The 17589-nt window shown below is 39.8% G+C and overlaps 2 protein-coding genes across 3 annotated transcripts in view; one reads left to right on the top strand and one right to left on the bottom strand.

Annotated features, from left to right (window-relative positions):
- Nucleotides 1-12841, top strand: part of B3GAT2 (beta-1,3-glucuronyltransferase 2) — a 120104-nt gene extending 107263 nt beyond the window's left edge. Inside the window, exons 3-4 of the mRNA XM_072142173.1 lie at nt 10203-10351; nt 11045-12841. Of these exons, the coding sequence (XP_071998274.1) occupies nt 10203-10351; nt 11045-11131 (236 nt within the window). The 3' untranslated portion in view covers nt 11132-12841. The remainder of the gene's footprint in view (nt 1-10202; nt 10352-11044) is intronic.
- The window catches only part of SMAP1 (small ArfGAP 1), a 150643-nt gene continuing 143416 nt past the window's right edge, over nt 10363-17589 (bottom strand). For both annotated transcript variants that reach the window (XM_072142172.1, XM_072142171.1), the window contains one exon: nt 10363-12441. In XM_072142172.1, the coding sequence (XP_071998273.1) occupies nt 12304-12441 (138 nt within the window). In that variant the 3' untranslated portion in view covers nt 10363-12303. The remainder of the gene's footprint in view (nt 12442-17589) is intronic.

Consider the following 17589-nt stretch of genomic DNA (forward strand, 5'->3'; position numbering starts at 1 on the left):
AAAGCTTTTCACAGCTTTATCCTGAAACATTGCACTTGTCTTCCACTAGTACATTTATTATGGATTTTTCTAGTTCACATTAAAGAAACCAGAGACCTTAAAGGGACTCTGTGACCAGATTTTACCTTATCAAAGTACTAGCATCCTGACGAAATGTACTTTCAAGCATTCCCGCTTTTATGTGAAATCTTGGCAATTTACATATAAAGCCAGTCATATTTAAACGAGGTGGGAAGAGAGATTTGGTGTAATACAGTGTATCTGTATGGGATCTGTACAGACTAAGGACCATTATCTGCTTTATGTATTGAACCAAATCTAAAATTATACAGAAGAGTGTTTTTTGGTATTGTAGGTATTTAGTTCCTGTTATTACAGGTAACAGAGTAATATAAAGGAGGTATTCAATGCAAAAAGTGAACAAACAAGTTCTTCTCAGTTCACCTCCATCCCGAATATTCAATGCAAAAACCTGAAAATGAAGTAATTTCTGTTGGCAAGGTCACAATGGGAATAAATCGTACAACCTTCTGCTCAGACCCTTTATCTCAAAGCTTTTTATGCCAGTCGATCAGTAGTTTACTTTTTATTATTACTATGTTTTTAACTTTTTCCAAGATCCAATCAATGCAATGCGAAAATATGTATACAAAACATCCCAAAATGTGGGAAACGGATTGAAAAAAAGCACAAAGTAATTTTAAGAAAGGCAATTAAAATAAGAAGGTAAAAGAAGTAGAATGAAGCAAGTGGAAGAGTGAGAAGGAGTGGAAGGAAAAAATACATATATATATATATAAAAAAGGGGGGAGGAGTCGGGTGAGAGGGGAAATTAGACCCCCTTCTCATCCCTGGGAGGTAGACACTGCCTATGGAGTCCACCAGAGCAGAACAGGAAAACAGCATGTACTATGTCAATTTCCATGTGTCAGTAGAGATCTGTAGGCATCAGCCTGTCTGAACAAGGTCCAGGTGAGCCAGGCTGAGTGGAATTTATCAGTGGTTTACTTGAAGGCCAGGATGCTATGATTAATGAACTAATAATTTAACAAGTTTTTAGAACTTTTAGTGCTTAGATTGCAACTTTATGCATGGCTACTAAGGTTTTAATATTGAAAACTGTGATCATGCCCATGACAAGTTCAATTGGCATGAATTAATTAGGTTTTAGAAATGCAGCAGGGATCTCATGTACCCTTTCCTATTCCCTATTCATCTTATTATAAAGTAAGAAAAAAACTATTAAAAATGTTTCAGTGAGCATCTCATTTAAAGTTAATCTAGAAAACTACAAGAATAGCTTTTTAACACCAACACTGAAAAGAATTTTATAGTTACAGTGAAGAAATCAATGATGATTAAATATGAACGAGATGAAATCCTTACAAAATATATTAAAGAGGTCTTCTGAATAATTGATCAGGTAACCAATTCCGTATATATAATTCTCATACTGGGTTATACTCACATGACCTTATATATATACACTGTAGTTTAAATTTTAATCTTTTAGTCTTTAGACAAATTCCATTTTAAAAACACTTTTCTATAGTCTGCTAACATTAATAAACAGTGGGTACGGAAAGTAATGAGACATTTTTCACTTTTGGTTTCATTGCACTCAATTAGAAAGATCAAAAAGTTTTTTTTGCTCATTAATATACCACTCTGCACCCCATCTTGACAGAAAAAAAAAAGAAATGTAGATATGCTAATTTATGAAACAAGCGAAACTAATATATTACAGTCATAAGTATTCAGACTCTTTGCTGTAACACTCATATTTAACTCAGATACTGTCCATTCCTTCTGATCCTCCCTGAGATGGTTCTACATTTTCATTGGAGTCCAGCTGCGTTTTATTAAACTGATATGGACTTGATTAGGAAAGGCTCACACCTGTCTATATAAGGCCTCACAGATCAGTTGGAGCACAATAGAATCATGAGGTCTAAGGAACTGCCCAAGGATCTCAGAGACTGAATTGTGGCAAGAAACAAATCTAGCCAAGAATAGAAAAGAATGTATGCAGAATTCAAGGTTCCTAAGAGGACGGTGGCCTCTATAATCCTTAAATAGAAGAAGTTGCATGGAATGACCACAACTTTTCCTTGACCTGGCCATCCAGCCAAATTAAGCAATCGTGGGAGAAGAGCCTTGGTGAAAGAAGTAAAGAAGAACCCCAAGATCACTGTGGCTGAGCTCCAGAGATACAGTATGGAGATGGGAAAAAGTTTCACAAAGTCAACCGACGCCCTTCATCAGTCGGTGCTTTATGGCAGAGTGTGCGGACGGAAGCCTCTCCTCAGTGCAAGGCATTTGAAAGCCTGCATGCAGTTAGCAAAAAAAACAAAAACCACAAAAGGTTCCCAGCCCATGAGAAATAAGATTCTCTGGTCTGTAGAGGAGTGAAGAAATCAGGCGATGCCTTTGTGAGGCTACTAAATTTAACTAAAAAAGGGATCAAAAGGCGATCCTGGAAACTACAGACCTGAGAGTCTAACTTCCATTGTGGGTAAAATATTTGAGGGGTTGGTTAGAGATGCTATCTTGGAGTATCTCACTGTACGAAACCTTATAACCCAGCATCAGCATGGGTTTATGAGGGATCAGTCCTGTTAGACTAATCTGATTGGCTTCTATGAAGAGGTTAGTTCTAGACTGGATCTGTGATTTTTTTTTTTTTATCTGACTTTTCAAAGGTATTTGACACAGTGCTGCATAAAAGGTTTTACTGATGACCTTTTAGTGGGCTTACATAGTCAAGTTTCAATATTTGCAGATGATACTAAGTTGTGTAAAGTAATAAATACTGAGGTCAATAGTTTAGCATTACAGAGGGATTTGTGGAAGCTTGGTTTATGAGGTTAAATGTAGATAAATGTAAAGTTATGCACTTGGACCATGAAAACAAAGTACAAGAATGTTCTAAATTTCTTGGTAAAACTGGAACTGAAAGAGACTTGGGGATATTGGTGGATGGTAAACTTAATTTTAGTGACCAGCGTCAGGCAGCTGCTGCCAAAGCAAATAAAATTATTGTGTGTATCAAGAGGAATAAATTCTCATGATAAGAACATAGTTTTACCCTTACAAATCACTGGTACAGCCACACATAGAATTTTGGGCACCAGTGTATAAAAAGGACATAGTAGTACTGGAATAAGTGCAGAGGAGAGCAACCAAAATTATTAGTGGAATGGGGGGACTAGAATACAATGACAGATTACAAAATTTGAGATTATTCAATTTAGAAAAAAAAGACATCGGAGGGGTGACCTCATTACAATGTACAAATACTTGAACAGGCAATACAAGGATCTCTCCAAAGATCTTTTTATACCTAGGCCTGTAACCAGGACAAGGGGGCATCCTCTGCGCCTAGAGGAGAGGTGATTTTACCATCAACATAGACAAAGGTTCTTTACTGTAAGAGCAGTGAGACTATGGAACTCTCTGCCGCAGGAAGTTGTTATGGCGGACTCTATGTACATGTTCAAGAGAGGCTTGGATGATTTTCTGGAAAGCAAGAATATCACAGGTCATTGGGAAAAATAATTTGTTTAATTCTCAAAGGTTGGACTTTATGGACTTGCGTCTATTTCCAGCCTTATATACAATGATATTTGCTGGTGAGTTCCACGAAGCCCGCACACCGGAGTCCAAACACGAGTGCACCTACTCTATGGAGTGCCAGAATTTAGCCTTAAGCTCCGCCCACTTACACAAAATGGTGTCCTTATGCTAAATGTACTCCACACACGCGGCACCCAGATCCAGTCACTGCCCCCCCCCCCCACAAGTTACTTATAAAAGGCGGCCATAGGCACCTCAACCACACAGACAATTCACACTGATGATTCACACAGAACATCTATCATTACCTATACTATGCTATAGGACCTGGTAACATGATCCCTTCGGAAATTTAGATTCTTTAAGGTTACAAGCAGAGGCTTAATAAAGTTAACACTTTCATATACATAAAATACAGTACACAAAACGAACTCATCAGATTAAAATAAAAAAAAGGAATTAAAAACAATATACATACAATACCTACACACAGTTATGAGAAAAGGGAAACAAAATACCCTTACTATCAGATAGCGAGTGGCAAATTGCCTGGAGGACACAGCATAGACATCAGACCAGCCTTCTAATGAATAGAGTCCTCAGAACTGAACAAGGGCTTGTCGTAGTTTCACTAATTTAAACTCACTGGGTTTTTGACCCCCACAGTTGGCTGTGATGTAACTGAGGGGAAGTTTTTCATATCGTCATCCCTTCAGAAGGGCTTCCAATCACCAGGGAACCTCGCTACCTTTTACCCCTTACCAAACTTGGGGTGTCTAGGCCTAACATTAGGGGTGTTCTGAAATTGATGGGGTGCCCCTGCAGCTTTTAATCCTCGGGCCATGAATGTATCTAGATTCTATAACTCTCCCCTGTAACTGGGGGCCCACAGTTATGAAATATGCCCCAGTTATGGACAGCTATGATATTCCTTTGTCTTTGTCCCAACTACTACCCCTTTGTCTACTATCCATTTGATCATCTCCATCCCCAGAGAAGAGCTAACAGAGGTGTGAATACTTACACTTGCTACAGAAAATGCTTCCTCCTAATTTTTAGTCATAAAGGAACCTCCTGGGGTGTCAGGCTCGAGCAAGCACATAATTTCCTGGACAGTTGTTACAGTAATTAACATTTGCTCCTTTGGTTAGTAATAAAAATTAACAAGACACAAAAAAGGAAAAATTTACAGTCGGTGCAATATTATAAAAGTGAGCTAGTATTCTCGATATCTCACCATTAAATATACACTGAAAAAAAAATTGCCAGATTTCTTCACTCTTCTTCTGCTTTCTATGGCCAACACGGTACAAATCTACACTACTTTTCTCCGGTCTGATGAGACGAAGATTAAACTTTTTGGTTTTAATTAAGTGGAATGTGTGGAGAAATCCAGGCACTGCTCATTACTTGCCAAATACAATCCCAACAGAGACACATGGTGGTGGCAGCATCATGCTATAGGGGAGTTTTTCGGCTGCAGGGACCGAATAACTGGATAATCTGGATTAAAACCTCTTCCAGAGCTCTGGATCTCAGACTGGGCCGGATGTTCATCTCCCAAAAAGACAATGACCACAGCTAAAATTACAAACCAGAGGCTTCAGAACAACTCTGTGACCATTCTTGACTGACCCAGTCAGAGCCCTGACCTAAACAAAATTGAGCATCTCTGGAGACTTGAAAATGGCTGTCCACCAGAATTAACCATCCAATCTGAGGAAACTGGAGAAGATCTGCAAGAAAGAATGGCAGAGGATCCCCAAATCCAGGTGTGAAAAACTTGTTGCATCTTCCCAAGACAACTCATGGCTGTGCTCGCTCAAAAGGTGCTGCTACTCAATAATGAACAAAGGGTCTGAAAACTTAGGACCAAGTGATATTTTTTTGTTTAATAAATTAACAAAATTTCATTTTTTTTCTGTTAAGATGGGATGCAGGGTGTACATTAATCAATTGATCTTACCAATTGGCTGCAATGAAGCAAAGTGAAATAATTTAAGGCGGTCTCAATACTTTCCATAGCCACTTTATACTGTACCTGAAGCAGATGCCAGCCAGTTAAAGTGGGCTGCAAATGAACCCCACAAACTTTTTATAATGTTGAAATGTTGCAGTCACAAACTTAAATGTAGTTTTGTCTTCAACATGAAAATACATTGTACAACACAAAGTATCAAGTATTTTCCGACTGACAATCCTGATTGTGTGCAGTTTGCTTTAAGGTGCATTAAGTGCTTCTTTGCATGGTCACAACCTGGAAAGATGCATGCCGCTGTCCGCACATAAAGCAGTTATTACAGCCAGGGACAGCAAGTTTTTCACACCCCACTACGTTAATGGTTTGCGCAACATAGGCGACGGTTCACATGGAGGCTTGTGGTTAGTCAGTGCTTATCCACCTTCTGCATGCCATTTGCCTCTCTCTCCTGCATAGCTACCATGCATTTATCCATATCTATAAACATTGTAGTTACTCTTACATTAGTAATACTGTACTGGTTTTTGATGATATACAAGACCTTTAAAAAGGTGCCAAGAACACTTTTCAAATCAAAAAGGATTGAGATTATTTTGACAAAATTGAAACAGAGCTCCAACTCTTTAAAAATTCAGACAGAGAATCACAAATGTTTTCATCAACAGGAGAACATAGAGGTTCTCCTGTTGATACAACAGCAGATATAATTATCCAAGCAGACAAAAATGCAAAAGTATTGCATTTCACAAGCAGTAAGTAAATTTACATTAAAAAACACATTTTTTTTCATTACTGAAATTCAAGGTTTTACTCAGTTTTATTATAAGCAACAGACCCATATCTGTCACCTGAACAGTGACTTTTCTGAATCCAGTGGGGATAATTCTTGATGTTTTCATCCAAAATAGATGACGTCCATTTCAACAGTTTTTTTTGTGCTGTGCTGCTGGCAAATATGTGTGGTAATTTTCCAAAGCATTTTATCAGGGTTGTGGAAACCCTATTTATGGCATTTGGTGATATCTGGATGTGTTGTCATTACTGGACCTTTCTTTCCAGGTACATCTCCCTGCACACAGTACTGTATAAAAGACATCCAGCGTTTGTCATATCCTTTTCCTAAGGGCCCACACTCACAAATACTGGGGTCTGTGATCACGGCCCTCAGAGGTCTATGACATCAGGTGATGTTTGGTAGAACAGAACTGAAGTTTCACTTCAGGTGATCAGCACGGAACAGACTGATGATAAACAACTGAGCTTATTATGTAGATGCTTCGGAGTCATCAGATGTCCAAAATGCTGTAATAAATGAAGCTTCTCTGATCAGCAGTCTGGACATGTGTGGGCTTAATGTACAAAAATGTCCACAATCATGTCCAGCGTCCTTGTATTCTCATGGATATGCTCTTGATATTATACAAAAGGTCTATGTCCTGTTCTTTTCATATGCGCCTTTTCTATAGTTGTATATATAATTGTCACAATGAGCAGTTTTTTTCCACACTTGACAGGTAGTGGAGCCTCACAATTAAATGAGAATAGCAAAATCCTACAAAGATACATTGCCTGAGTATCCACATTATATCCTTTCAAATAGCTGCACATCACAGCCTTGTTTTTCTCTCGCTTATAAAGAATTGCAAATGAGTACAAGTTTTCTCACACAATGGACCACATTAGAATCCACGCAGGATAAAGGCAGAAGAATGCATGAACCATTTCCTTTTGAAGCCACACGCTGAAGACATTTACAGAAAACCTTTTTATGCGTACATGGCCTTAGATATTGGATTACAAGGGTTACCTGCTCTGTGAAGCCATAAGCACTTCAAAAAATACATAACTCCTTTTTTTGAGGTTATAAAGCAATATAGGAAATTATTCAAGAAATTGTATAGTTAAAATCTAAAAACAAAGATTTGCATTTGTAAAAGAACAAAAAAATTATACATCTTGATCCATGGATTGAGCCTCCCTGGTTTTGGTGTGCCCAACTCAGCAATGTACCACTGCAGCCAAGCAGCTGCCACAGGGGTCACATGACAGATTAGTGGCATCACGGCTCCAGTGATGCGCTATGTGTCTGCTGCAGACAATGATCGACTGCAGTGGTCACATGTTGCCCGATCAGCACACAGAACCCGAGGGACAGTAGAAACTACTATGCAGAGTTATGGGGGTAGTATGACACTTTGCAGCTCAAACATTATTGCTAAGAGTATCTTATAGATAGAAGGTTTAGAAAAGTGCCTAAGTATATAGATTCAGCTCCTAGAGAGTAAAAGGTTTTGAAAATCACTTTGAAATTATCCCAATACTTAAAAAAAAACTGAGGTGCATGAAGAAATTGAGAAGTATAGAGCCTGTGTAAGCAGATATTCCTAGATTGTTGGCCTTTCCTAACTCTAAAGTCAAAAATGGTTGTGAATATTACTATACCAAGTGGGGCAGATTAATGTACAGTTCCAGCAGAACTTTGCCTAGGACATTACACTGCCCACTGGCTATATTTCCTCCATTATGCTACCTGCTGCCATCTTTGCCCCAGGTATGCCACACTTGCACCTGATCATCCATAGGATGTAAAAGAAAATGTTATTTCATAGGCACCAGGCCAATTTTGCCCATTGCTCCATGGTCTAGTTTTAATCTTTACTTTCTCAATGTAGTCACCATCAAGGCTTTGGGTTAGTGAACCCCCTGGACCACAATGGACAATGACACAAGTCGACTCCTGCAACCGGAATCTAAATGGCACCCGGTTTTCAACAGAGCCCGGCGCAAAGCAGGTTGGTCTTGCTGCGGCACGGTACCACTAGGTCATTAAACAGGCGCGACTCGTCCGCGGTGGCAGCCAAGGTTGAGGTACAGAATCAGCAGGCAATCCAATAGTTCGGGACAGGCAGATGGTCAAGGCAGGCGGCAATGATGCAAGGTCAGAGACGGAAACAGAGGAGCGAAGTCCAGAACAGATCCGGGGTCACAACAGGAAATCGAAACACACGAACAAGGCTCAGGGAACAGCTTTCACTTCGGCAATAGCACGGAGATCCGTCAGAGTGTGAAGGAAGAGGCAGGCTATGTCCATCTGAAAGTGGCCAGCGCCACTTAACAGTGTGCTGGCCCTTTAAATCTAGTGAAGCCAGCACGCGCCCTAGGAGTCGGGTACATGCACGCTCGACGGAGGGGGTCGAGACAGGAGCTGGGAGGGGTAAGACGCACGGGTGACGCACTAGCGGGGAGAAGAGGGGAACAGGGGAGCCCGCGACCTGCGATATGGGTAGCGGCACCTCCTGTGACAGTAACCTAATGCTGGACAGAGGGTTGTATGGGCTGCCCACAAAATGAATTAGTCTACAGTGCCAATGACCACATTTGGGTTCTACTGGTTGTTATACCGTGTACCGTTTTAATAATATAACGCAGCATTAAACACAGGCATGATTAAAGGAAGACTGTACTTTTTTTTCCTTTCATAAATATAAATAAGGGTTATGTAATTTTAAGAAACTTTCAGTTGCTCTGGTATTTTTTTTTTTTTATTATTAGTAGGTTTCCTCCTCCACATTCACTCATCAAGTCCTGTTTAATTTGCAGTAAATTGTATTGGAATTAAACCAACCATCATTTTAAATGTCTCCAGCCTAACTTCATGTGTATTTAAACGTTAAAAACTATTTTATTACGTAAATCAATTGTGCAGGTTGTAATTGTTAACTTTGTTATATTCTTTGTTAGAGAAAATATTACTGCTGTGTTCTGTTTTTCTTCCCATGTGTATCATAGCTTAAAAATTAGATTTACATATATACCCATTAAGAGATGATTTTTGATAGGGCTGAATTATCAGGGGGAAATATTCTCATATGCAAAGAGTTGATGTTTAGCTTCCCTTTCTTACCTATCTGCTGGCCAATGAGTCTAATAGTATCCTTTGTATCATCCAATATGTGGGTTTGTACGCAATGTTGCCTTAAAAGAAGTCTTCCAGCAGTTTTGACCATACATCATCAATGTTAGGTAGAAACCCTGGGTAACTTGGACATCATATTTTTTTGCAGTTGCAGAACATTGAATTTGCATAAAAGAATTGTAGCTTCTCCAAGGTAACTGGAGGTGGGCCCACACACAGCTTTTCCGTCAGGTCTCTGCATTACATTTACCTCTCTGCTCCGAGTTCATGTCTAGTCCATTTCTTAGTGAATACAAAGATTTACTCAACATTAATTGTAATTCTAGTAAGGCCTTATACATCTCACTGTATTTGGGGGCTGTGAGCTAGACACATAAATTGAGGCTAGCTCACAGCCCCCCATTGAAGTCTTTTGTGCACAGTCAGGTGTTGTCAGGAAGAGCAGGCCAATGTTCACCTGTCCAGAATGAGCTTCAAACAAGGGAATAACTTTCCCCTATTTGTGGCCTGTATTGCATACACTGTCAAGTGCATGAGGTTAGATTTATATGTTCTAGTTTGGAGCAGATGAAAATGAGTTACTGTAGCTCCAACCAAATTTTAAAGAGTTAGCACAGTGCTGCATATCCCTAGAAAAGCATTCCTCTCTGCAGACCTCTTGCTATGACATTGAAGGTCTTTATTTTGATCAAATAATAATGGGATGTTCCAATCCGTCTTCTCTTCCAGGATTTGCTGTGAGTCTTCAAGTGATCCTTTCAAGCCCTAAAGCGGTGTTCAAACGCAGAGGCTCTCAGCCGGGAATGCAAGAATCCGATTTTTTAAAACAGATAACCACAGTACAAGAACTGGAACCCAAAGCCAACAACTGCACGAAGGTAAAACAGTATTGCTATAATTGAATTTTTATTGTTGCAGATACCTTGTTCATCATAGTTTATATAATACTACATCCAATCCATACCTCTAAAATTTACAGAGGGACAATACATGTAAAAGTTCAGAACTATTCACGTCATTTTGACGAGAACCTGTGCTACTATTCCATTGCTATACTGTGTATACACCAGTTACTGCTTCATGAGAAACGCTGTTATGACCATAATGTCTGTACTTTAGCCTAACCTGATAAAACCAAAGAAAATTAAAACTAAAGTGTATCTAACACAGAGATTCTGCGCAGAACATAAATAAAAGAAATGAAAACATGTCAAATTAAAATCTTTACAAGAGGTAAAGGAAATTATACCAGGTCAGTCTATGGAGGTAAAAAAGAAATATGTAGCTCTAGACTAAACTCAAATTATTGTCTTGAGCATTTATAGGGTCGTGGAGGATAAAAAAGTGGTTTGACATGTTCCAGGAGTGGTCTGTCAACCATTGCACTTTGTAACAGGAGCCTACAACAGATATATATTCAGCAGTGATAAGTCGTCAGGGTTTTAGGTGTATTCTGTTATGACTGCCAACGTGGAAAACGCTTTACACAAGTTGTGTTTCTTTGCAAAAGCAGCATATCATAAGTACGTACCTGATTTGAACAATTTTTTTTTTTTTTTTTTTTTTTACAGATTCTTGTCTGGCACACTCGAACAGAAAAGGTCAACCTAGCAAATGAGCCCAAGCACCCTCGGGATACAATAAGAATTGAGGTATGATCATCAAATGCCATTCTTTGGGGTCCCAATGGATGAATTACCCATGGATCCAAACTTATGGACTTCAAGAGATGATTGAGAAGCTGCCATTCTTCAACTCACCCTGACCATACGTTGACCTTTCACAGAAGCTTCAAGCTACAGGGATACACAAACCAGCGACAATATTTTGGACATTTTACCACTTGTGTGTTTCTTTGTACATGGTCTGCATGTTCGATAGCTGATTGCAGTAATGCTCCTAGGGAACCCAACAGGGAGCCCTGGAAGGTCTTGATTTGTCCCTACCAAATACAAGTAAAGCTTCCATAACACATTATATAGAATATTCCACTTGGAGAAGTACAGCACACAGTTTAGCCATTTTCCTTGTCAGTATTAAAGTAAAACTTTAGATCCCCTGGCTACATGAAATACAAACAATTTGGAGATTATATATTAATACATGGAGGAAACATTTCTTCAATACTAGGCACCTTAAAATGTAAACACGTAGGACATAAACCTGGATGTACTCCCTCTGTAGAAACTTACACTGGTAACTGTTCTACTGTGAGGAAATAATGCATGTGACATTATACCATACTGAATCTTCCATGAAAACCCAGTTGTGTACATTACATTGCCTACTAACATCCTCTGTCCTATCCAGGCTTATGTTTCTCTCAGTTATGGTGCTCCCCATTTAGTGCACCATAAACTACATCACAACTATTGAAAAATGCACATCCAAAAAGAGATACACAAATGGTTCTCAATGATACATTTACAATCAATTTGCATGATTAAATATACTTCAATATGAGGACCACTGGATAAGGAAGGAGGTGGCTTAAGGTGACACTTCAAAAATTTGTAATTACTAACATGACACCCAGGACCCTTGATAACAACTCTTATTATCATATATTTCCTTTAAAACCATTGCACAAAAACACATTAGTTCAGAAACAGTAGTTAAAAATCATGGGTGATGGAAAACTGCTGATATGTAAATGTACCTTCTACTCCACCACTATCAAACCCAATCAAACTGACAAGGTGAGCAGCTATGCTCTTTGTATGGACATCTGGAAGGAAAGAAGAATATATACAGGTTTAAAACAAGGGGCATGGTGTGCATTAAAGCAAGGAATGTCGAAGGATCCTCGTTATTGCATTGCTGGCTTCTCTTATTTCCAAAGTTGTGTGCTTAGAGTCTGACCAGCGGCAGTTCCGGACCATCCTGCTCCCACAGTATTTGCAGGTTGACCAAAAGCCATCATATTGCTTGCACCATTCAGGCTCATCCCACTCATCTGCTGATTCATCTGTGAAGCACAAGAACAAAACACCACATGTTACATAAGCACAGGCAGAGGCTATGGGGATGTATGGAAATGCCCTACCATGAAGGTTGATGGACAGTCATCTGAAAAGAGACTTTACATTATCCTGGACCTACAGCTAGAAGGACAGCGTGGGAGGCAGAAACAATCAAACCTACACGTCATAACAATTTACTTCCTAGACTTTGTTACGTCAACATATTTTAAATGATTACAGGATTTCAGGGCAAACTGGAAAAAATTGTAATAATTTCATAGAGGGTAAACCAATACAATGCAGAACAAAAAGCTAAACCACAGATCAATAATGGTTCCATAGAGTTCCCACTAGTCCTAAACATGTCTGTCATTTCATTTGCTGAAATAAATTATTGTAAGCACAGCCTCGTTCTGGGTATACATTATAATGGTCACAGTGTGTGTATGGTCCATATGCAGAGAAAGATGCTAATTTTATTATGGAGGCTTTTCTTTTCTACATGTGTATTGGAAACTATGTGACATGATCCATCACAGAGTGCAGCATTTGGTGCAACAAAAAAAGACTAAGCCCTAGAAATGCCTTGTGCTGCTACGCAATGACCGTACCATACACACAAACCAATGGCACACATGACCACACTCCCTAAACCAGTGGTGGCGAACCTATGGCACGGGTGCCAGAAGTGGCACTCGGAGCCATTTCTGTGGGCACTCAGATCATTGCCCCAGGGCAAAGTTCACCAAGTATGACCAAATCCACCAAATTTCCCTGCAGTCCCAGGCAACTTAAGAGACACTTAAGTGACACTTCATTGGCTGTTAGGAACTGCGGGAAAAGTGAGAAGGTGTTGGCAGAACTGCAATATCTTTGGAGGTCATCCTGCTGGAACCACCATTCATCCTCTACAGAGAGCATGGAGGAATCTATAATTTGCCCTCCTTCTTTCAACTGTATTGGTGGCCTCAGGGGGCTGATACGATTGAAAGATGTGGAAGAACAGGTAGCTAGAAGTTACTGCTTAAAAAGCCATGCTGGCACTTCTCGGCAAAAAAGTAGATTTTGCTTGTAGTTTGGGCACTCTGTCTCCAAAAGGTTCGCCATCACTGCCCTAAACCGTAGTAGAGTATCATAGCATGGAGTGACCTGCAGCTGGAGAAGAGCAACTGTTCAATGACTGTGGCAATGATATTTTACTAATCTAAATAGCTTGACGTAATGCTGGAAGTAACAAAACCTACTGACTAAAAACACTATTAACAGATGAATATTGTATTCGATGTGGTTAGTCAATCAAACTGTACTGTCAGCTGTGCGACTAAGCAATTTCACACTTGCCAGATAAGTCCTCCAAATGGGCCATTTCTTTTCAGTAGAAATCAGATGATTTTTTCTTCTGTAACAATGCAGAGGTTAATGACAATACAATTTCCAGTCTTTGTGATAGAAGTCTTTAAGTGTGGTTTATCATGGTTAATGTGAGCCAAGAACGGTTTCATTTAGATCACAAGGGGCAGATATTTCCCTTTCTCTAAATTAATTTTAGTGAAATGATAAGAAAAAACATGGCAAGTCAGATAAAAGCCTGTGTCAATATAGGCTTTATCCAGAAGGGAATTAGCAAAGCATTCATTATAATAACTGTGCAGTCACAAGGTCACCGCATTGCTTCAGTCAGGCAAGATCCCAAGTGCTTCCTAGTGACATCAATCACAGCAACGGGATTAGGCCAAAAGGACGACTTCACTTTATAATAAAAAGGATTTCTGAAGAAGACTACACATTTTAACCTTTGTATTTCATCTATATTGAAACATATTGGGGGTCTCTATTTTATTCATCAGTTTTAGTCTGCATTGCCATTTCTCTCCCAAATTTTATAAAAACGAATACACGTTTCTTTACATTGAGTCATCTTTAAGGGGTTGGCCAGGAATCCCTGATGATGGCCTATCTGCAGGTTTTCACTGGGAGTTGTGGATGGTGATTTACTGCCAAAGGGCCCTAAACCTACCGCTTCCAGCTCTGTGCCCTTTGTTTTAATGGGGGAAAACAGCTGATCAATGCAGGGTCTGAGTGTGCATCCTCATGATCTAATATTGATAATACAGAAGTGAGATTGATTTAGAAAAAAAATAGATTTTAAAGGAAATCTACCAATTAGGATGGAGGAGTGTAAACCAAGCACACACGGGTATATACTGGTATGTGCCCCCTCTGGCAGCATCTTCATTTCCTTTAGATTCGTATACCCTTGTTTTTATAAAAAAAAAAAGGAGCCTGAGGGGGGCTCTGGGTTGCATAGATTTTAATGGAGCCTGGAGCCCCTAATGCTCAATTGCATAATTTTTTAATTTTTTTTTGTAAAAAAACAAGGGCATGAGAAACTAAAAAAAAGAATGGATACTGCAAGAGGGCGCACATACCAGTATGTCCGTGTGCTTGGTTTACAATTCTTGAACTTGGTGTACATACAAGGAATGGTGAAGGGGAAACATTGTCATAACCTTTACATGGATCCATGTCTAAAAAAAAAATATACAGACATCACTGACTAACTCAGGAGAAGTGTAGGTTTGCAATTGCTAAACATATATGATCACAGTAACCAAACCCTTCTATTCTGCTGAAAAGCGCTAAATACCATAAAATAAATATGGCCAGCAAAGATAGGCCCACAGACACAAGGCGGCCTAGATTTGTGAATGTTACACTGATGTGAAATTTTGATTTATAAATTGGTAGAAGAGCCAACCTTAAAGGGAACCTGTCACCAGCAGTTTCCCCGCACCCTCGAAAATCCGCTCCTCTAGGTGTCTTTTTCAAATATATGAATACGTCCTTCACTTGGCTTAGCAACGCCCCCTGCTCCTCCATAGCCAATGCCGAGTGATGGGAGTTATTCATATATTTGAAAAGGACACATGGAGGAGCGGTTTCCCAAGGATGCAGGGGGTAGGAGGGGGGTGAATGCTCCTTATAGCCACTCCCAGGGGACAGTGCCTAGTAGTCAAAGAGCACATGGTATTGAAAGGTACTATATAACATCTTTTTTCTGTAAAACCTTTGGGGACTGGGGGAAGGGGTGATAAAAATGGGTATCCTGGTGACAGGTTCCCTTTAAAAGACTTCTACCATCAGATAACCTTAAGTTAGATGTTTATACTCCCCTACCAAGTCCCATCCCGAACGACAATACCTTTTTTCATGCTTTAGAATGGTTGGGTTTCATAGAAAAAGGGCTTTATTAACTATGCAAATGAGCCCGAGGTGCTCTGCTGATAATTTATGCACTTCCCCATGCCTATTGGAAGCTGACACAGTGCCAAGAGCCGGTGATGTCACTGGCCTCCCATCTGCTATTCTCGCACTAAACGCAACCACATTTACTCGCTACATTCAGCTTTGATCGTGCATAGCTCAAGAATATCAGAATGTCACGTGACTTCAGCATTGTGTCGGTGTATCAATCAGCCAGGAGGAGTGCATAAACTAATTATCGGTGGAGCCATGGAGGTGCTCAGCGGTCTCATTTGCATAGTTAATAAAACTCTTTCTAGGAAACTCTGTCATTATAAAAAAAAAATTTAAAAAGAAGGTTATTGCTGTTCTAGATGGGACGGGGAGGTGATATCTACCATCAGATGTCCTTTAAGCCAAATTTCACAAATGTTGCATTTTGCTATTAGAATCTGCAGTTGGCAGCCACTATGCTACCAATGTAAATCACTGTAGGTTAGACTGCAGTAATTACCCAGGTAGGTAAAACAACAAAAAGGAAACAATTTGTGCTGCGGCTTTAAGCCATTCCCCCTGGTTGTGCAGCTATAAGCTGTGCATGAGATAATGGCAGTTAAGAATCTGGAGTGATAAAAGCTCAGAGCTAGGCGTGTGAACATTTGCATGTGGGCAGCATTAAAACTAATTAAAAAGTTTGCCATCACCAGCTGCTCGCTGCTAATTAGTCTTCACATTTGTGTCTTAGTAAGAAAAAAAAATGACAGCGATGCTACCCAGGACTATCACATTTCACCCACAATTTGCCGTTTTGCATGAATTGCCTTCACAAGGAGACGTGAACACAGATTAAGCAGAAGGCCTTTGACCGCTGCACAAATCTTACAAAGTTCAGAAACAAACTTAAAGGGGTTGGCCACTCTACCTCATGTTTTCTATAATGTGTGTAAGTTTGGGGGGCAGGATATAAATTAATTTACCAATATACATTAATAGTTCTGCTCGGCTTTCTTGAGAAGTAAAGTGAAGCCTCCTCCGCCAGACATTCCTGTCCATAAAATGGCCACAGATGGAGGGTCATGTGACCTGTAACTGGCGATTGCTCTTGGACAGATAGAGATCAGATGACCCTCCATCTACAGCCATATTATAGACAGGAATGTCTGACTGATGAGGTAAAAGACAGGAGGCTTCACTTCACATATCATGAAAGCGGCGCAGAACAAGTAACCTCTTGGCACTCTGTATCCGATATATTGGACGCAGAGTGCAGAGACTTAACGCTCAGCGTACGATATCTCGAGATCTGAGCCGGGGCAGCACCAGAATGCATTGGATGTCAGTTGTAGCCAGTAGTTGACATCCCAATGTAACACCCACGGTCGGAGTGGGCTCCAATGGCGGGTGTTTAACCCGTTAAATGCCGCAGTCATTACGACCACTGCATTTAAACTGCCTTAGGGGGGGTCTTTCGCCCATGATCGCCTCCCTCCCCGCGACATCTTCGGGGGCGCCGATCTTTCCTATGGTAGGAAGTGCAGGCAGTATATGACATCATCTTAAAGGCACAGTGTCAGCCTATGCATACATCAGTATTGCAGAGTATTATCATGAACAAGCAATCAGATGATTACTTGTTCATGTCCCATGGTGGAACTAATTAAAAAAAAAACAATATCCAATTAAGGTTTTATTTGGCAAATTTAGTAAAACATAAGAAAAAAATATTCAAGTGTGGTATCCCCATAATCGTGAACCATTTCAAATTTCATTTTGATTTAATTACTATTTAGATCTCAAGGGGCTAACAATCTTCCTAAAAGTTGTTTCTGATAGTTTGAGGGGTGCAGATTAAAATGGGTTATATAGGGGGTTTTAATGTTAAATATTTAAAATTTCATTAAAATCAGAAA

The sequence above is a fragment of the Engystomops pustulosus genome, chromosome 3 (assembly GCF_040894005.1).
Source record: "Engystomops pustulosus chromosome 3, aEngPut4.maternal, whole genome shotgun sequence".
NCBI classification, from domain to species: domain Eukaryota; kingdom Metazoa; phylum Chordata; class Amphibia; order Anura; family Leptodactylidae; genus Engystomops; species Engystomops pustulosus.